This window comes from Oryx dammah, unplaced genomic scaffold, assembly GCF_014754425.2.
Source record: "Oryx dammah isolate SB20612 unplaced genomic scaffold, SCBI_Odam_1.1 HiC_scaffold_29, whole genome shotgun sequence".
NCBI classification, from domain to species: Eukaryota; Metazoa; Chordata; class Mammalia; order Artiodactyla; family Bovidae; genus Oryx; species Oryx dammah.
Genome location: NW_024070213.1, coordinates 42,815,454 through 42,828,344, shown reverse-complemented (window position 1 = coordinate 42,828,344; position 12,891 = coordinate 42,815,454). Strand labels below are relative to the sequence as shown.

Genomic DNA, 12,891 nt, shown 5'->3' with positions numbered 1-12,891 from the left:
ACAGAGGAAACAGTTAGTTCAGGGCATCTTCTGCTGTGGGTAGGGCCAGACCGCCTGGGTTCTTGTCCAAGCATCTCCATCAGAAATGACTGTATATTGGGCTCCTTAAGTTCTCCTGATGACCGCAGGCATCAGGTACCATCCCCCCGCCCCTGCCAGTTTACAGCAAAGGAAAGTGAGCTCCAATAGAGGTAGCTGGCCAGGAGGGCTCAGTTTGTCAGGAGTCCAGGTTCAAACCCATGTCTATCTGAGCCTTTCCCTCTGCAGAGACCAGAAAGCAAGATTTGGCAATGCAGATTTTGACTTGTTTCCCAGCTTCCAGTTTCTTCCTTGGCTGGAGGAATTCTCAACTCATGTCAATGAAAAGATGGGGGACTGATGGTCAGCTTAGGTTTGGCTAGATCTGGGTACTTCATTGAGGTCAGGGCTCAATCTGGTCTCTCCATCTCTGAGCAACCTCCTCTTCCAAGTTGGCTTCCCTCTTAAACAGGCTTTCCCCCAAGTTCCCCAGAGAGGACCTGGGCAACTCCAGGCTTCCATCTTGCTTAACAGTTTAGAGTCTCAGAATGAAGGCTTATTGGCTGGTGTGGGTCACAAGTCCCTCTCTGAATCAGTCACTGTGACCAGTATGATGAAATGCTCTAATTAGCCAGATGGGAGTCATTCACTGTCTCCTGGAGCCATGAGGGAGTGCTGAGTGGACAGTGTCAAACCCCTGAGCAACCTGGACAGAAAGTAAGGGGGTGATTCTCCAGAGGAGAACGGAGGGGTGGGGAAGGATGGACACAAGGCCAGCACAACCACTGGTGAGTGGCTGTTGTCTTTCTGACCGCGTCTACCCAGCCAGGAGAAGACAGCTTGATTTGGTGGTGGCGGGTACAAGGGTGTTTTCTTACAGCAGGTAGGGGGAGCCTGGTTTTACAAGGTACAGGAAATGTGGGTGAACAGAGCTTCTTTCCTCGTGGGGGCAGAATGTGTAGGCTGTAGAAGGCCCTCAGAAGCTGCCAGGGGGCTCCCCGTAGGTGTCGTGAAGAATGAGGACCTGTTTGTCCCCCTGTTTGCCCCCTTGGGCCTTCAGAATATTTGTATGGGCTGCCAGCTTTGCTGACAGAGAACAGGCCTTAGAGAACAGAACTCCTTCAACCAGCCGGCGCTACTAGGGAAACCTCAGGGCCAGGCTGGGCCAGAATGGGAGGGGCAGCAGGGCTTCCTGGCTGCTCTAGGAATGTGGGGGCTCCAAAAAGGGAAAGTGGTCCCTGCCCTTCCCCACTCACCCTACCTCAGCCAGCTGAGTCCTCTCCATCAAACCCAGGAAAACCTGCTACAGGCCAGCACCCTCCTCCCCTACTCTCTTAGCCTACCACCACCCCTAAGCTCCTGGATCAGAAAAGACATTTAAAAACCAGCAAACACCATTTCTAAAACTTTGGGGAATCGAACAGTACTTGTGAAATTTTTCATTTAACATTTCGAGGAAACCATCTGAACAGCAGCACATACAAGCACAACAGAAGGAAATGATTTCATTATGTCGATGATGGAGACCCAGCATTGTGCCTGGTTTTAATCAGCAGAATTAGACAATTTAGAATGTTTTTCCCAAACAGTTGGAAATCTGGGCAGGTTGTCCATGGAAAGCAGTGTCCCACAGCAGGGGGTTCAAAACACAGAGGGATGATCATTGCCAACATCTACAACTCTCCCACAGGGAATTCTCAGCCCTGGCTTGCATACCTCTGGTGACAGAGAACTCATTGTCCTATAAAGTTGCTTCTTCCATATTTCAGCAGCTCTAACAGCTAGAAAGTCCTTCACAGAGAACTGAAATCTGCTTTCTGGGAAATTCCCATCCCCCAGAAGAGATCTCTGGTCTCTGCCTAGGAGAGGGGCCTGTAAGAGACTAGATCAGCATCCCACTTTGAGGCACACAGAGTCAGTGACCTGCTCGAGGCCACATAGGCCAGACCCAGGCCCTGGGTGAACGTCACAGTGGATCTTTCCCTCCCTTCTCTTGGGGCAGAACCTTTTTGACAGCATCAAGAGCGAGCCCTTCTCCATCCCCGAGGACGATGGCAATGACCTCACCCACACCTTCTTCAAACCCGACCGCGAGGGCTGGCTGCTCAAACTGGGTGAGACGTACACTCCTGCACTCTGGGGCACGTGCACTGATGTGCCTGCAACACTCACGCAACACGGCTGACACACGCACCCATTGGACCTGAAGCCTCGGGTGGTGGCATTGAGAGTCTCCTGAGCCCCAGGGCAGCCGTCTGCTTGCCCCAACCCTCCCTCCGTCTGTCCTGGGGATGAGGGGACAGAGGGGGAGGGAACAATGAGCAGGAAGGGAGATAGCAAGCTGACAGATTCATAGATAAGCCCTTCAACCGCAGATCTTTCTTTCTGAAGTGATTCTGAGGAAGCCCAGGCCCAGTGAGGTTAAGGGACCAGCCCAAGCCACATAGCCAGCCAGTGGCAGAATTCGGTGGGCAGATGGCTGGCTGTCCCTGAAAGACGGGAGGGCGGGAGTGTGAGAGGATGTGGCTTGGGGAACCTCTCCTCAACAGGACTGGGGGCAGGGAGGGCCTTAGGCCTGCAGAGGGGAGCTGTGGTGGGTGCCTCAGCAGCAGCCGCTGCAAGTTCTAGCAGCGGAACTGTAGGACCTGGCCATCTGAGCCTGCCACCCTCACACATGCTGGGCACCTCTGGGCAGGGGCAGCCAGCCAGGCACAGAGGCTTTCCAAGTCAGGGGAGGACAGACGCCGTACATGGGAGCAGGGCCCTGGCCTACGGGCCCACTCAGACCCTCCATCTCTCCAAGCCCACCTCCCAGTCCATCCACCTGCAGACTGCAGCCTCCTTTTCTAGCCCAGCTGACAGTTCTCAGCCCCAGGGCAGCTCTTAGTCACAGGTCCCAGCTCCTCCATCCATCCTTGGCCTCAGTTTCCACAGCTGTGAAATGGTAACAGTCATCCCTGGGAGGATTAAACATGTGGGGAAATGACCATGCACTTGGGCTCTGGGGCTCAGACACTGGGGTTCAAATCCCAGCTCTGCTACCAGACCTTGAGCAGATGATGTACCCTCTCTGCCCTGCAATCTCCTCATCTGTAAAACAGGGTTAATAATGGTCCCCTCCTCATAGGTAGTCATAGGGATTAATAAGTGAGTGTTTCTTGAATCCTCTCGAACACTGCCTGGCAAATGAAAGGCTTAGCATAACACCAGGCAGGGAGCCGGCCAAGGGATGAACAGAGTGGTGGGGGCAGGAGGAAAGTGCAGGAATGGCCAGCCTGCCCCTGGGGCCGGACTAGGGAGGAGCTCTGGGGCAGCCTGGAGGTGATGGAACCCCTCAGGTTTTAAGTTGGGGAGAGATAGATAAGGGGGAGGTGTGGCAAGCTAGGGGGCAGGGGGCTAGGGTGGGGGCCCAGAGGTGGGCATCAGAGGCCCAGCTCTTCCGTGGAAAGAAGTGTGGGAGCCCAGGGCAGAGGAGGGTTAACTGACTCCATCACTGGCTCTTGCAGGTGGCCGCGTGAAGACCTGGAAACGACGCTGGTTCATCCTGACGGACAGCTGCCTCTATTACTTCGAGTTCACCACTGTGAGCCTTACTCTACCCTGTCCCTCTCTTCAAACCCTTTCCAGATTCTCACTAAGCAGTCCATCGCAGAGCTGGGGCCTCTTTGAGATCATTTGGTCTTCCTCCACACCCATCTTACAGATGGGGGAAACAGCTACAAAGAGGGGAAGAGGCTGGGCCAAGGTGCAAGGCAGAGCTGGGGCTTAAAGTCGGGCCTCCTAACTCCCAGCCAGGGCTCTTCCCATGCTGCTCCCTTGCCCTCTCCAGGGCTGATCAGAGTCTGGGGAAGATGGGCACACTCCTCTTTGGGGTCTGGGGTGCCGCTGAGTTCAGACAGAGGAGCCTGGCAGGCTATAGTCCACAGGGTCACAAAGAGTTGAAGGCGACTTAGTGTCTAAACAACAACAAAACTTCCAAGTTCACTCCCTGCCCTTGACTCGAGACTCCCTTTGCTGATCCTGGTCTTTCTTCTTATTCTCCTGCAGGACAAGGAGCCCCGGGGAATCATACCCCTTGAGAATCTCTCAGTGCAGAAGGTGGATGACCCCAAGAAGCCAGTAGGTGTCAGCGAGGTGGCCTCAGGCCAGAGCAGCTGTAGGAATTTCCAAAACAGAGTGCAGGGAGAGGGCGGCTGTGCTGGGCTCTCCAGGAGGCGAGGCCATGTCCGTGACACCTTCCAGTAGCTCAGGCTTGCCTCAGCCTCCCTTTTAGGGACTGGGATCCTGGCGTGAAGAGGCATCAAGAGGGCCTGGCCACACTGTCTCTCAGAGCCTGGCCCGTGATACTGGCTCTGGGACCTTCAATAAGTTTCTGTTCCTTTCTGAGCCTCCATTTTCCCATCTGTCAACTGGGATTTTAAGAGGAATCATGGATTTAGGTCAAGTCAGGCACATAGTAAGTTCTAAACATAAGGAGCTGCCCGTTCTCCTCTCACAGGAGGGCCTGGCAGTCAGGTGTGTCCTGCTGCTTTTCTAGACGCTGGTCTTGCCCAAGTGTCTAGGCCTCTCTGAGCCTCCCTGAGAGCCACACAGCTGCCCTTTCCTCCCACCCCTGCCCTGCCCTCACCTGGCCACTTCCCCACAGTTCTGCCTGGAGCTCTGCAACCCCAGCTGCCGGGGCCAGAAGATAAAGGCCTGCAAGACTGATGGCGATGGTAAAGTGGTGGAGGGCAAGCACGAGTCTTACCGGATCTCAGCCTCCAGCGCTGAGGAGCGGGACCAATGGATTGAAGCCATTCGGTAACGGGTGGCTGGGCTGGTGGGGAGGGGTCTCTGGTTACCTTTCAGAAGTCCCTGCTCCTCTCAGGGTCCTGTTTCCTTGCCTGTACAAAGGGCTAACTCCAGAACTTCCTTCCTGTTTCTGGCATGCAAATCCCTTCCACCATGTTCTGTGACCATCCTCTCTAGGCCAGGCCCAGAACACAGAGGAGCAAGGCACAGAATTCATAGGGATGGTGGAGGGTCATAGGAGATATTACGAGTAAAGCTCTTTGCCCAGTGCCTGTTAGCATCAGGATCCTAAGTGGTCCTGGAAAGGCCTGGTACAGGTAGGGAGGAGGACTTTCTAGGTGGAAGGAGCAATGCAGGCCAAAACAAAAGCGCAAGTCAGGCATAGGGATGCCTGGACATCTTCCTGGATAGTTGGTCCTGGGCAGCATGGGACCAGGCAATGCCGGGCAGTGCAGGGGTAGAGCTATGTGGGGACCAGGCAGCGTGGGGGCTGAGCCATGGGAAATGAGGCTGCAAAGGATGGCGAGGCCTTAGTGGCCATGGCAGAGAGCTCAGGTTTCTCCTGGGTGGGCTGGAGAGCCATAGACAGGTGTGATCAGGGGAGAAAGACCACCATGCAGGGGCTGGGATTCGACAGGTGTGATGGGCAGTGGAGGGACAGGAGGGAAGCCAGGTGAGGGGCAGGATAACACCTTGACTCTGAGTCTATGGGGAGATACCAGTGAGGGTGAGTCCTCTTAGACAGAGGGAGACACGGAAGTGGTCAATGGGCAGGGGACCAGGTATGTCCCACAGACTTGTAGGGTCTTTTCCCTTCGGTCTTGCAGCAGCCCTGTGAGGCTGCCAGGTCAAACCCACTCTCACCTTCATTTTACAAATGAGGACTGAGGTCCAGAGAGGGAAAGGACTTGCCCAGGGCTACACAGCCAGAGGAGCAGAGCTAGAACTGGCAAGCAGGTCTGCTGGTTCCACCTGGGCTCTTGTCACCTCCTTCCAAGTCTGACAGGGCCTGGGGAGGCGTCCAAAGATATGTGGGGGCAGAATTCCCGAGGCTCTCAGCCCTGCCTGTGGCACACCCTGGCTAGGTCCTTGTTGGGGTCATCAGGCTTTACCTCTGCAGTGGGGCAGGCCAACCCTGCCCTGGGAGAAGCACACCCTTGTTACAAGCCCTGGGAGATGAGATCCCTTTGCCAGCCCATCCAGCCCTGAAATCTTTTCACTACCCTCACTCCAGAGCCAGCATCACTCGTGTCCCCTTCTACGACCTGGTTTCTGCTCGGAAGAAGAAGATCGCCAGCAAGCAGTGAGCTTCCTTGGAGGTGGTGCCCAGTGTCCTGCGAGCCCCATGACCTGTGGTACCTGGAGACCCACTCCCACCCCAGGGCCCGCACACATCCTCCCTCAACCCCCTTCACTTCGACCTGACAGCGGGGGCGGGGGTGGGGGAGGCAGGGCTCAAGAGCCGGAGTAGGTGGGAACCACCAAGGTCTCAGAGCCTGATCGTGAGGCTGCTGGCCCTGGCCATCCAGGAAAGGCCCCACCCTTGCCCCAAGTCCACTACAGGAAGGGGTAAGGAAAGCGGCCATAGCCTGGCACCCTGCCCTCTCTCTGGGCCTCAGTTTCCTCTTTTGTTAGAAGTCTCCTTGCCCTCTGAAATGCCATCAGCCTTCAAAGCAGGAGGGGCCTGAGTGCTTCCTACCCTCCACATGGCGACGCCTCCTCCTTCTGCTCAGGGGGTTCTCAGCCAGCCCCTCCCCATCCTCAGTAGGAGCTTGGCCCTCCCTGCCCAAGGGACACAGGAGACACATCTCAGATCCATGGATATGACCTCTGGGAGACCCAAGAGCACTGGACTAGGAGCCTGGACATCACAGTCTCAGTCCTAGCTTTGTCTCAACTTGCTGTGTGCCCTCGGCTGAGTCACACTCCTTCTCTGGTTCCTGGAAAACTGTGGTGCTTGGCTAGGAATGGCCCAGCCCTTCTGGTTCTGTGCACTCCACCCCTCAACCTGCCAGCAATGGCCCCTCTCAGACTGCTTCCTGTCTGTGGAAGTATAGGAATGTGCTGGGTTTCCCAAGGAGCTTCTGGCTGGAGATGTCTACACCTGTTTACTGAGCCGGAAGGGGCTCTGGACTGAAGACTGCTAGAAGGCAGAGAGCAGAGTGGACCCATCCTCAAGGATGTTCATTTTAGAGAAGGGACAGGTGGGACTCCTCAAGCAAATGGCAGAGACATGCAGACATACTCAAGCAGACATACTCAAGCAGAAATGGTGGTACAACCAAGAAACCAAGAAGAGAGCTTTGTGATCTGTGGTTACCAGGAGGGCTGCCTGGAGGCAGCAGCCATGCCATGAGTAATGTACACCCTTGTAGCAGAGTCCCTGCCACAGTTTCCCTGCTGGACCACTGCCCAGGGCTCCTGAGGTGATGAGCAGCTGCCCCAGATGGGTCCTAGCATCCTGAGACTCTCTGGCATAGCACCATCAAGCGTGAAGCTGGCTTCACTACCCACAGGCAGGCAGTTCCGTCTCCAGGGAGGCCCTAGCCTGGAGGAGCATTCCACAGACAGGTTTCTTCTCAGTAGCAGGACTTACCCTGCCACACAGGCCCTGGGGGAGTCCCTAGAGGGAAGTTCCCTTGCAGGAAAACAGGATATGGGGTTACCTCGGCTCGACTGTCAGCCTGCGTAGGTGAGCCGGACAGGGTGAATTCCCCCAGGAAGGGGAAGCAACCTTTCTTCCCCCACCTCACAACACACACACTCTCTGTGGGGTCAGGACAGAGTAGCTGCCTTGCAAGTGCTGAGGCCACTGTCTCTGGAGGTGTGCAAGCACCTCATAATGATACTGCACTGAGGTGGATCTGTTTGGGTGTGACAGGAAGAAGATTTACAGGACCTTTGAAGTCTTCCACAGGCCCCGTGGCAGCATGGGAGCTGAGTGCCACATCTGCTGCCTTTTTTGGCCCTGAAGGGGCAGCCAGGCGTCAGGGGCTCTGAGGTCCTCTCCCGCCACTGGCTGTGCAATCTTAGTCCGCTCTCTTCCCCTCTCCGGTCCTCGGCTTCCTCCCCTGTCACTGAGAGGGTGGAATGGGGGATTTTCTGGGCATGAGTGGCTGTTCTGGGAATCACTCAGAATAGAGAATAAAGCTCATGAGTCAACTCGTGGGTGGGGCTCTGTCCTCTCCATGACCACATCTGCCATCCTTGAGGCCAGCGTAGACCCTTCACCCTCATCCCTTTCCCAGCTGGATACCAGGAGGGCCAGATGGGGAAGAGTGGGCACTCAGCAGACCCTGGACCCTCATACTCTGGCCACTGGGGGCTGCCACCTGGACAGAAATCTCCAGGAGCTAAATTTGAAGCAAGGGTCCCTCTAAGCAGGGGCAAGAGTGCACTGGTTCTGCCAAGGCCAGGGGAAAGCAAAAGAACTTCTCAATAGGCCATGCTGTCTGAAGACAGAAAGGATGCTGCTCAGCAGATAAGTAGTGAGTTCCCTGTCCAAGAAGGGATACAAGTACAGATTGGATCCAATGATCACTTGGGGAGTCACAGAGGGTCTTGAATTTGTTACTTTTCATTCACACTTTCCACAATCTTATATTAAGTGCCTTGTTTCAAGCACTGGTAGAACAAGACAAAAGCCATGCCTGCATGGGGATGACGTTCTGGTGGTCCCGAGTTCTAGGCAGCCCCTTCAGATGTGTAGGCCACTGAGATGGCCCCCACACCTTAATCCAGCCCCTTGTCTGAAATGCCACCATTGCGTCACTCTTTGAAGATCTTAAGGCGTTGAACTTATCAACTTTCATTCGGCCCAGGTTTTTGAATCACCTACTATGTGCCAGGCTCCACACACAGAACCAAGGATCCAAAGATGATCAAGGCAAAGCCCTTGCCCTCGAAAGGAACTCAAGTCTGGTGGGGAAAGACAGCCCATTTCAACTCATGCTGTTACACAAAGTGGAGCACATGGGCCGGTGGAGGGCTGAGCTGGGCAGCCAGGCAATCCTGGGGCCTTCTCGAAGGAGCCGTACTTGAGTGTCGGCAGCTAGGTGGGAGAGACACTGCGGTGAGCTCACTTCAGCTCTGCCCCTCCCCATCGCACACATCCTGACTGCGAATTCCTCACAGGCCAGATTGTCACTGCTCGGTGCCTGGCACACAGGATGCGTGAGAATTCTTTGACTGAAGTCAACTGAGAAGACTCTCTGGGCCTCAGCAGTAACTAGTGCAAGTATCTAGAGGCGCAGGGAGCTGTGGGAACGGTGAGGCGGCTAGGTGGGGGCGTGGCTAGAGAGGTGGGCGGGGCCACATAGCAATCTGGTCCAGCTCTGCCTTGCTGGCCCGGGACTCACCAGCTCCGGTGGGCTCTGCCCTCCTTCCCGGCCTTCTGCCACTCCTCGCTCTGGGCAGCAGGGGGCTCCCACCGCTCGTGGATGAGAGGTTCCACGACGCAGCCAGCCGGGAGCTGAACTGGCTGCCCCTTGTAGGAATGAGGCCTCAGCCCAGAGTAGAGCCTTGACGTCGGCCTCCTGGAGAAGAATGCACCCGGTCGACAAAGGCCTGTGGGCTCCAGCAGCCCCAGAGACCTGAGGGCACAGATGCCCATCGGCCTCCCCCCTCCCTTCTTGTGGGGCACAGTCACCCTGCTCAGTCTAGGAGTCGTGATACCCCGGCTCTCTGGCTTTCTGATTGTGTGACCCTAAACTAGTAGCTTGCCCTCTCTAGATGTGATCTTCCTTCCTGAAGGGTTCAGACAGGTGAGTTTCTGGACATAAACCTTTAACGGGGACTTCCCTATACGTGTCAGACATGGGTACCAGGTGGCCCCTGCCCTGAGATGAAGTGAGGCTGATGTGTGTGGTGGGGTTGGGTGGCAAGTGAGAAGGTGCCACAAAAGCCCCTTACTGTGATAGGCCACAGGGGGCAGTAGTGAGGCAATCCGGGGTGCCGGGGGTGGGGGGGGTGGGCGGGTGGGGGGGGGGGGGATGGGTTCAAAGCCCAACTCTACCCTGCGTCTTAAGCAAGTTTCCTAGGCATTTTGAGCCTCAGATTGCCCATCTATAAAATGAAAATAATAGACTATATGCAAAATACTTAGAACAGTGTTGAGTACCTACTCAAGATTAAGTGCCATTATTATTATTGTCGCTTCAAGGCAAACTATATACATGCTTTGGTGAAGATACAAAACAGGCTGGACCATTGGAGGAGGAACTATTCATGCAGAGGTCGAGGGGGTTGTAGATCTGGGAAAGCTTCTTGGCAGAGGTGCCCATGAAAGATAAAATAACTGGAGGCCTGGGTTTTCTAGCCAGGAGGAGCCAAAACAAGGATGCTTATTCTGGGACTCCCTTGAGTGTCCTAGAACAAGCCCCCAAAGCAAGAAGGTGAAAGGTTGAGGGGCTAAGCTGTGTGCCCCAAATGTAGTCCCTTGCATCTCCAAGGCTATTTTACCCTTTGTCATGAAACTGACTGGGGATCCAGTAACATGGCTGCTGAATGAGGCCAGCATAGAAAGAGAGAGAACAAGCTTGGCACAGGATGGCCTGAGGTGGAGTAGGAGTGGGCAAGGAGGACCCCTGCCCAGTGCCTGGAAGAGTAGAGCTAGTCCTGGGGCCCTGCGCCCAGATGCCTGGGGCCAGGAAATGGGGAGGGGGCGGGCAGCCAGGAGTCGAGTGGCAGGTGTGAGAGACCTAGAGAAATTGATTTATTAGAGACTATGAAAGGAGCTAAATATGTTTGCCAGCTCAGCGATGACTCAGGCTTTCCCCAGGGGTCCACAAAGTGTGAGCATCAAGGAATCAAAGTCAGGCCTCCTCCCACCCAGGCTCTGCCAGCCTGGAGCCTGTCCTTTGCAATGGAAGGACCACCCAGAGTGCCCTGAGAGCATGGTCCTCAGGGGGCAGCAGAGACCTCACCCCTCCAGCCAGCATCCCCTGCCTGCCCCCTTACCAGCCAAACTTCTCCAGAATGGCTGAAGAATGAAGCTTCAAAGTGAGACATATCTGGGTCAAAGACCTGGCCTGGCCTGGCCCCAAATTGCTGCGTGATCTTAGACAAGTGACTGACCCTCTCTGGTCCCACATTCACCAGGAAGGACAGATCCCCACCAAGTCAGGGCCCTTCCTCCATCTCCCTGTCTGGCAGTGTCATTCCTACCCAATTTGGCTTCTTCCAGACAGCTGTGAACACAGCCGTCTCTGCCTAAAATCTACCAAACTTCCCTCCAGGAGACAAGCCAGATTCCACAGGGCCTCATTTCCAGAGAACTCGCTCTTCCGGTGCCGGGTTCCTGGCTGGTGCTGGGCTCTGGGAGAAACAAGAATGAATCAGAGTCAGAGGCTGGAGGCAGGGCAGACAAAAGAGGAAGGAATGGTCTCCTCGTGGGGCAAAGGGCTGGGGGGCTGCAGTAAGGGGGTGGAAAGGGGACCTGGGAGGACCAAAGGAAGAGGGCTGTCAGGGGAACAAAGGGTCAGTTGAGGGGGCACTGCAGGGACTGCTGGGGGAAAGGCGTGGATCCCCTGCACAGCAGTGAGCATGGATGGGGCAGACCAGGCGCAGTGAACTGTTCATCCAGCATGGAGGGGCCTGCGCCTGGAACAGAGGAACTAGGGAGCCAAACAGAAGCAGGGACGAGACTGGCCAAGGAGCAGTTAGCACCAGGGGCTGGGGAAGGGGTCACAGCAGGAGACAGGGGAACTAGAGGTTGTTTCCAGGTGGTCCCTCTGGCTGCTAGTAGGGACGGATTAAGGAGGTACATGAAGGCAGGGGCATGGGATGCTGGGGGAAATGACTAAGGGACAGCATGGAACCAAGACCATCTGACCTGAGACCTATGCAGATTTTAGTCATCAAATTACCAACCAAAATGGGGCCCCTTCTGAGAGTGCTGGAATGCCAGATGAGAGTGGATGCTGGGACAACAGTAGCAAACGAGGACTGTCCCCGGTCCCCAAGACATATGATCACCCTGGATACTGAACATATACTAGGTACCAGCAAGGAAGTGGGGACATACAAGGTGGACCAATGGGCTGGAAGGAACATGACCCAGGGTTGCTTAATCATGGAGAAGCAAAGGCAGCTATTTCATCTAGAGCAGATGGGGCTCTACCACCACCTAATTCCAAGGAACACTTCCCCTTATGAGTCTTCCCAAGTCCTGTCCCAAAGGGGTGTCATATGGAAGGATCATGAATGCAAGCCTGCATTTGTATACCAGACGCCCTCTGCAGAAATTTGAAGCCACTGTTGTATGAGAGTGGAGTCTTTCTTGCAAGACTGAGAATGGGGACTCTGACAGAACTGCCACAGGTGCCAGGGGCTGCACATCCCATCCTTCCCAGCCCAGCTGAAGACCCCCTCCTGCAGAAAGTTGTCCCCGACTACTCCAGCCTTTAGGGCTCCTTCAAGATTCCCAGAAGTTTCAGAACACAGGCCCCCTAGCCCCAGGACCTACTAAGGGGACTCAGTACCTACTTCTGTCTCAATCTTAAATATTCACAGTTGTGGCTTTTGGAGAGCTGGCTTCATGGTCTGGTTCTTCCAGGTTCAACGGAGGGTATAAGATTTGATTCTGCTGCTGGACTCCGAGGCTCACAAGCCCCTTCTCCCCATCTCTCTACTTCTACACAGAGAGCCTCCAGCTTCATTCACAAATGCCTTGGCCTGTAAAACCATCTTTCTTCTTCATGAGGAAACTGAGGCTCACAGAGGTCAAAGGGCATGTGCTAAGGGGTCACCCACCATTGAGGCTCCATGAGAAAGACAGAAGCAGAAAGTACCAGTATTTATTGAGCATCCTTCATCTCATCTGATCTCGTAGCTCACAGGGTAGACAGGATTATTTCCATTTAACTGATAAGAATGTGGAAGCTCAGTGAGTCTGTGACTTGCCCAGAATAACATGGCCAGGAAGCAGCATCTGATCGGATTGTTTTTGTTGAGCTGTTGAGGCCGGGAGGACCCAGGAACCTGCAGGGAGCTTCCAGCAGAAGTAGAGGATTAACTCTGTGACCTTTACAGTCCCCTTGATTCTTTGAAACTAACGCTTAACTTTCTTCTCTTCCTGCCGCC

At 55.0% G+C, this 12,891-nt stretch overlaps 1 protein-coding gene across 2 annotated transcripts in view; it reads left to right on the top strand.

The window, feature by feature from the left end:
- Positions 1–7,974, top strand: part of LOC120858555 (cytohesin-4) — a 31,113-nt gene extending 23,139 nt beyond the window's left edge. For both annotated transcript variants that reach the window (XM_040234687.1, XM_040234688.1), the window contains exons 9-13: positions 2,021–2,132; positions 3,525–3,601; positions 4,066–4,137; positions 4,664–4,818; positions 6,044–7,974. In XM_040234687.1, coding sequence (XP_040090621.1) covers positions 2,021–2,132; positions 3,525–3,601; positions 4,066–4,137; positions 4,664–4,818; positions 6,044–6,116 — 489 coding nt within the window. In that variant the 3' untranslated portion in view covers positions 6,117–7,974. The remainder of the gene's footprint in view (positions 1–2,020; positions 2,133–3,524; positions 3,602–4,065; positions 4,138–4,663; positions 4,819–6,043) is intronic.
- Positions 7,975–12,891: the final 4,917 nt, after the last annotated feature.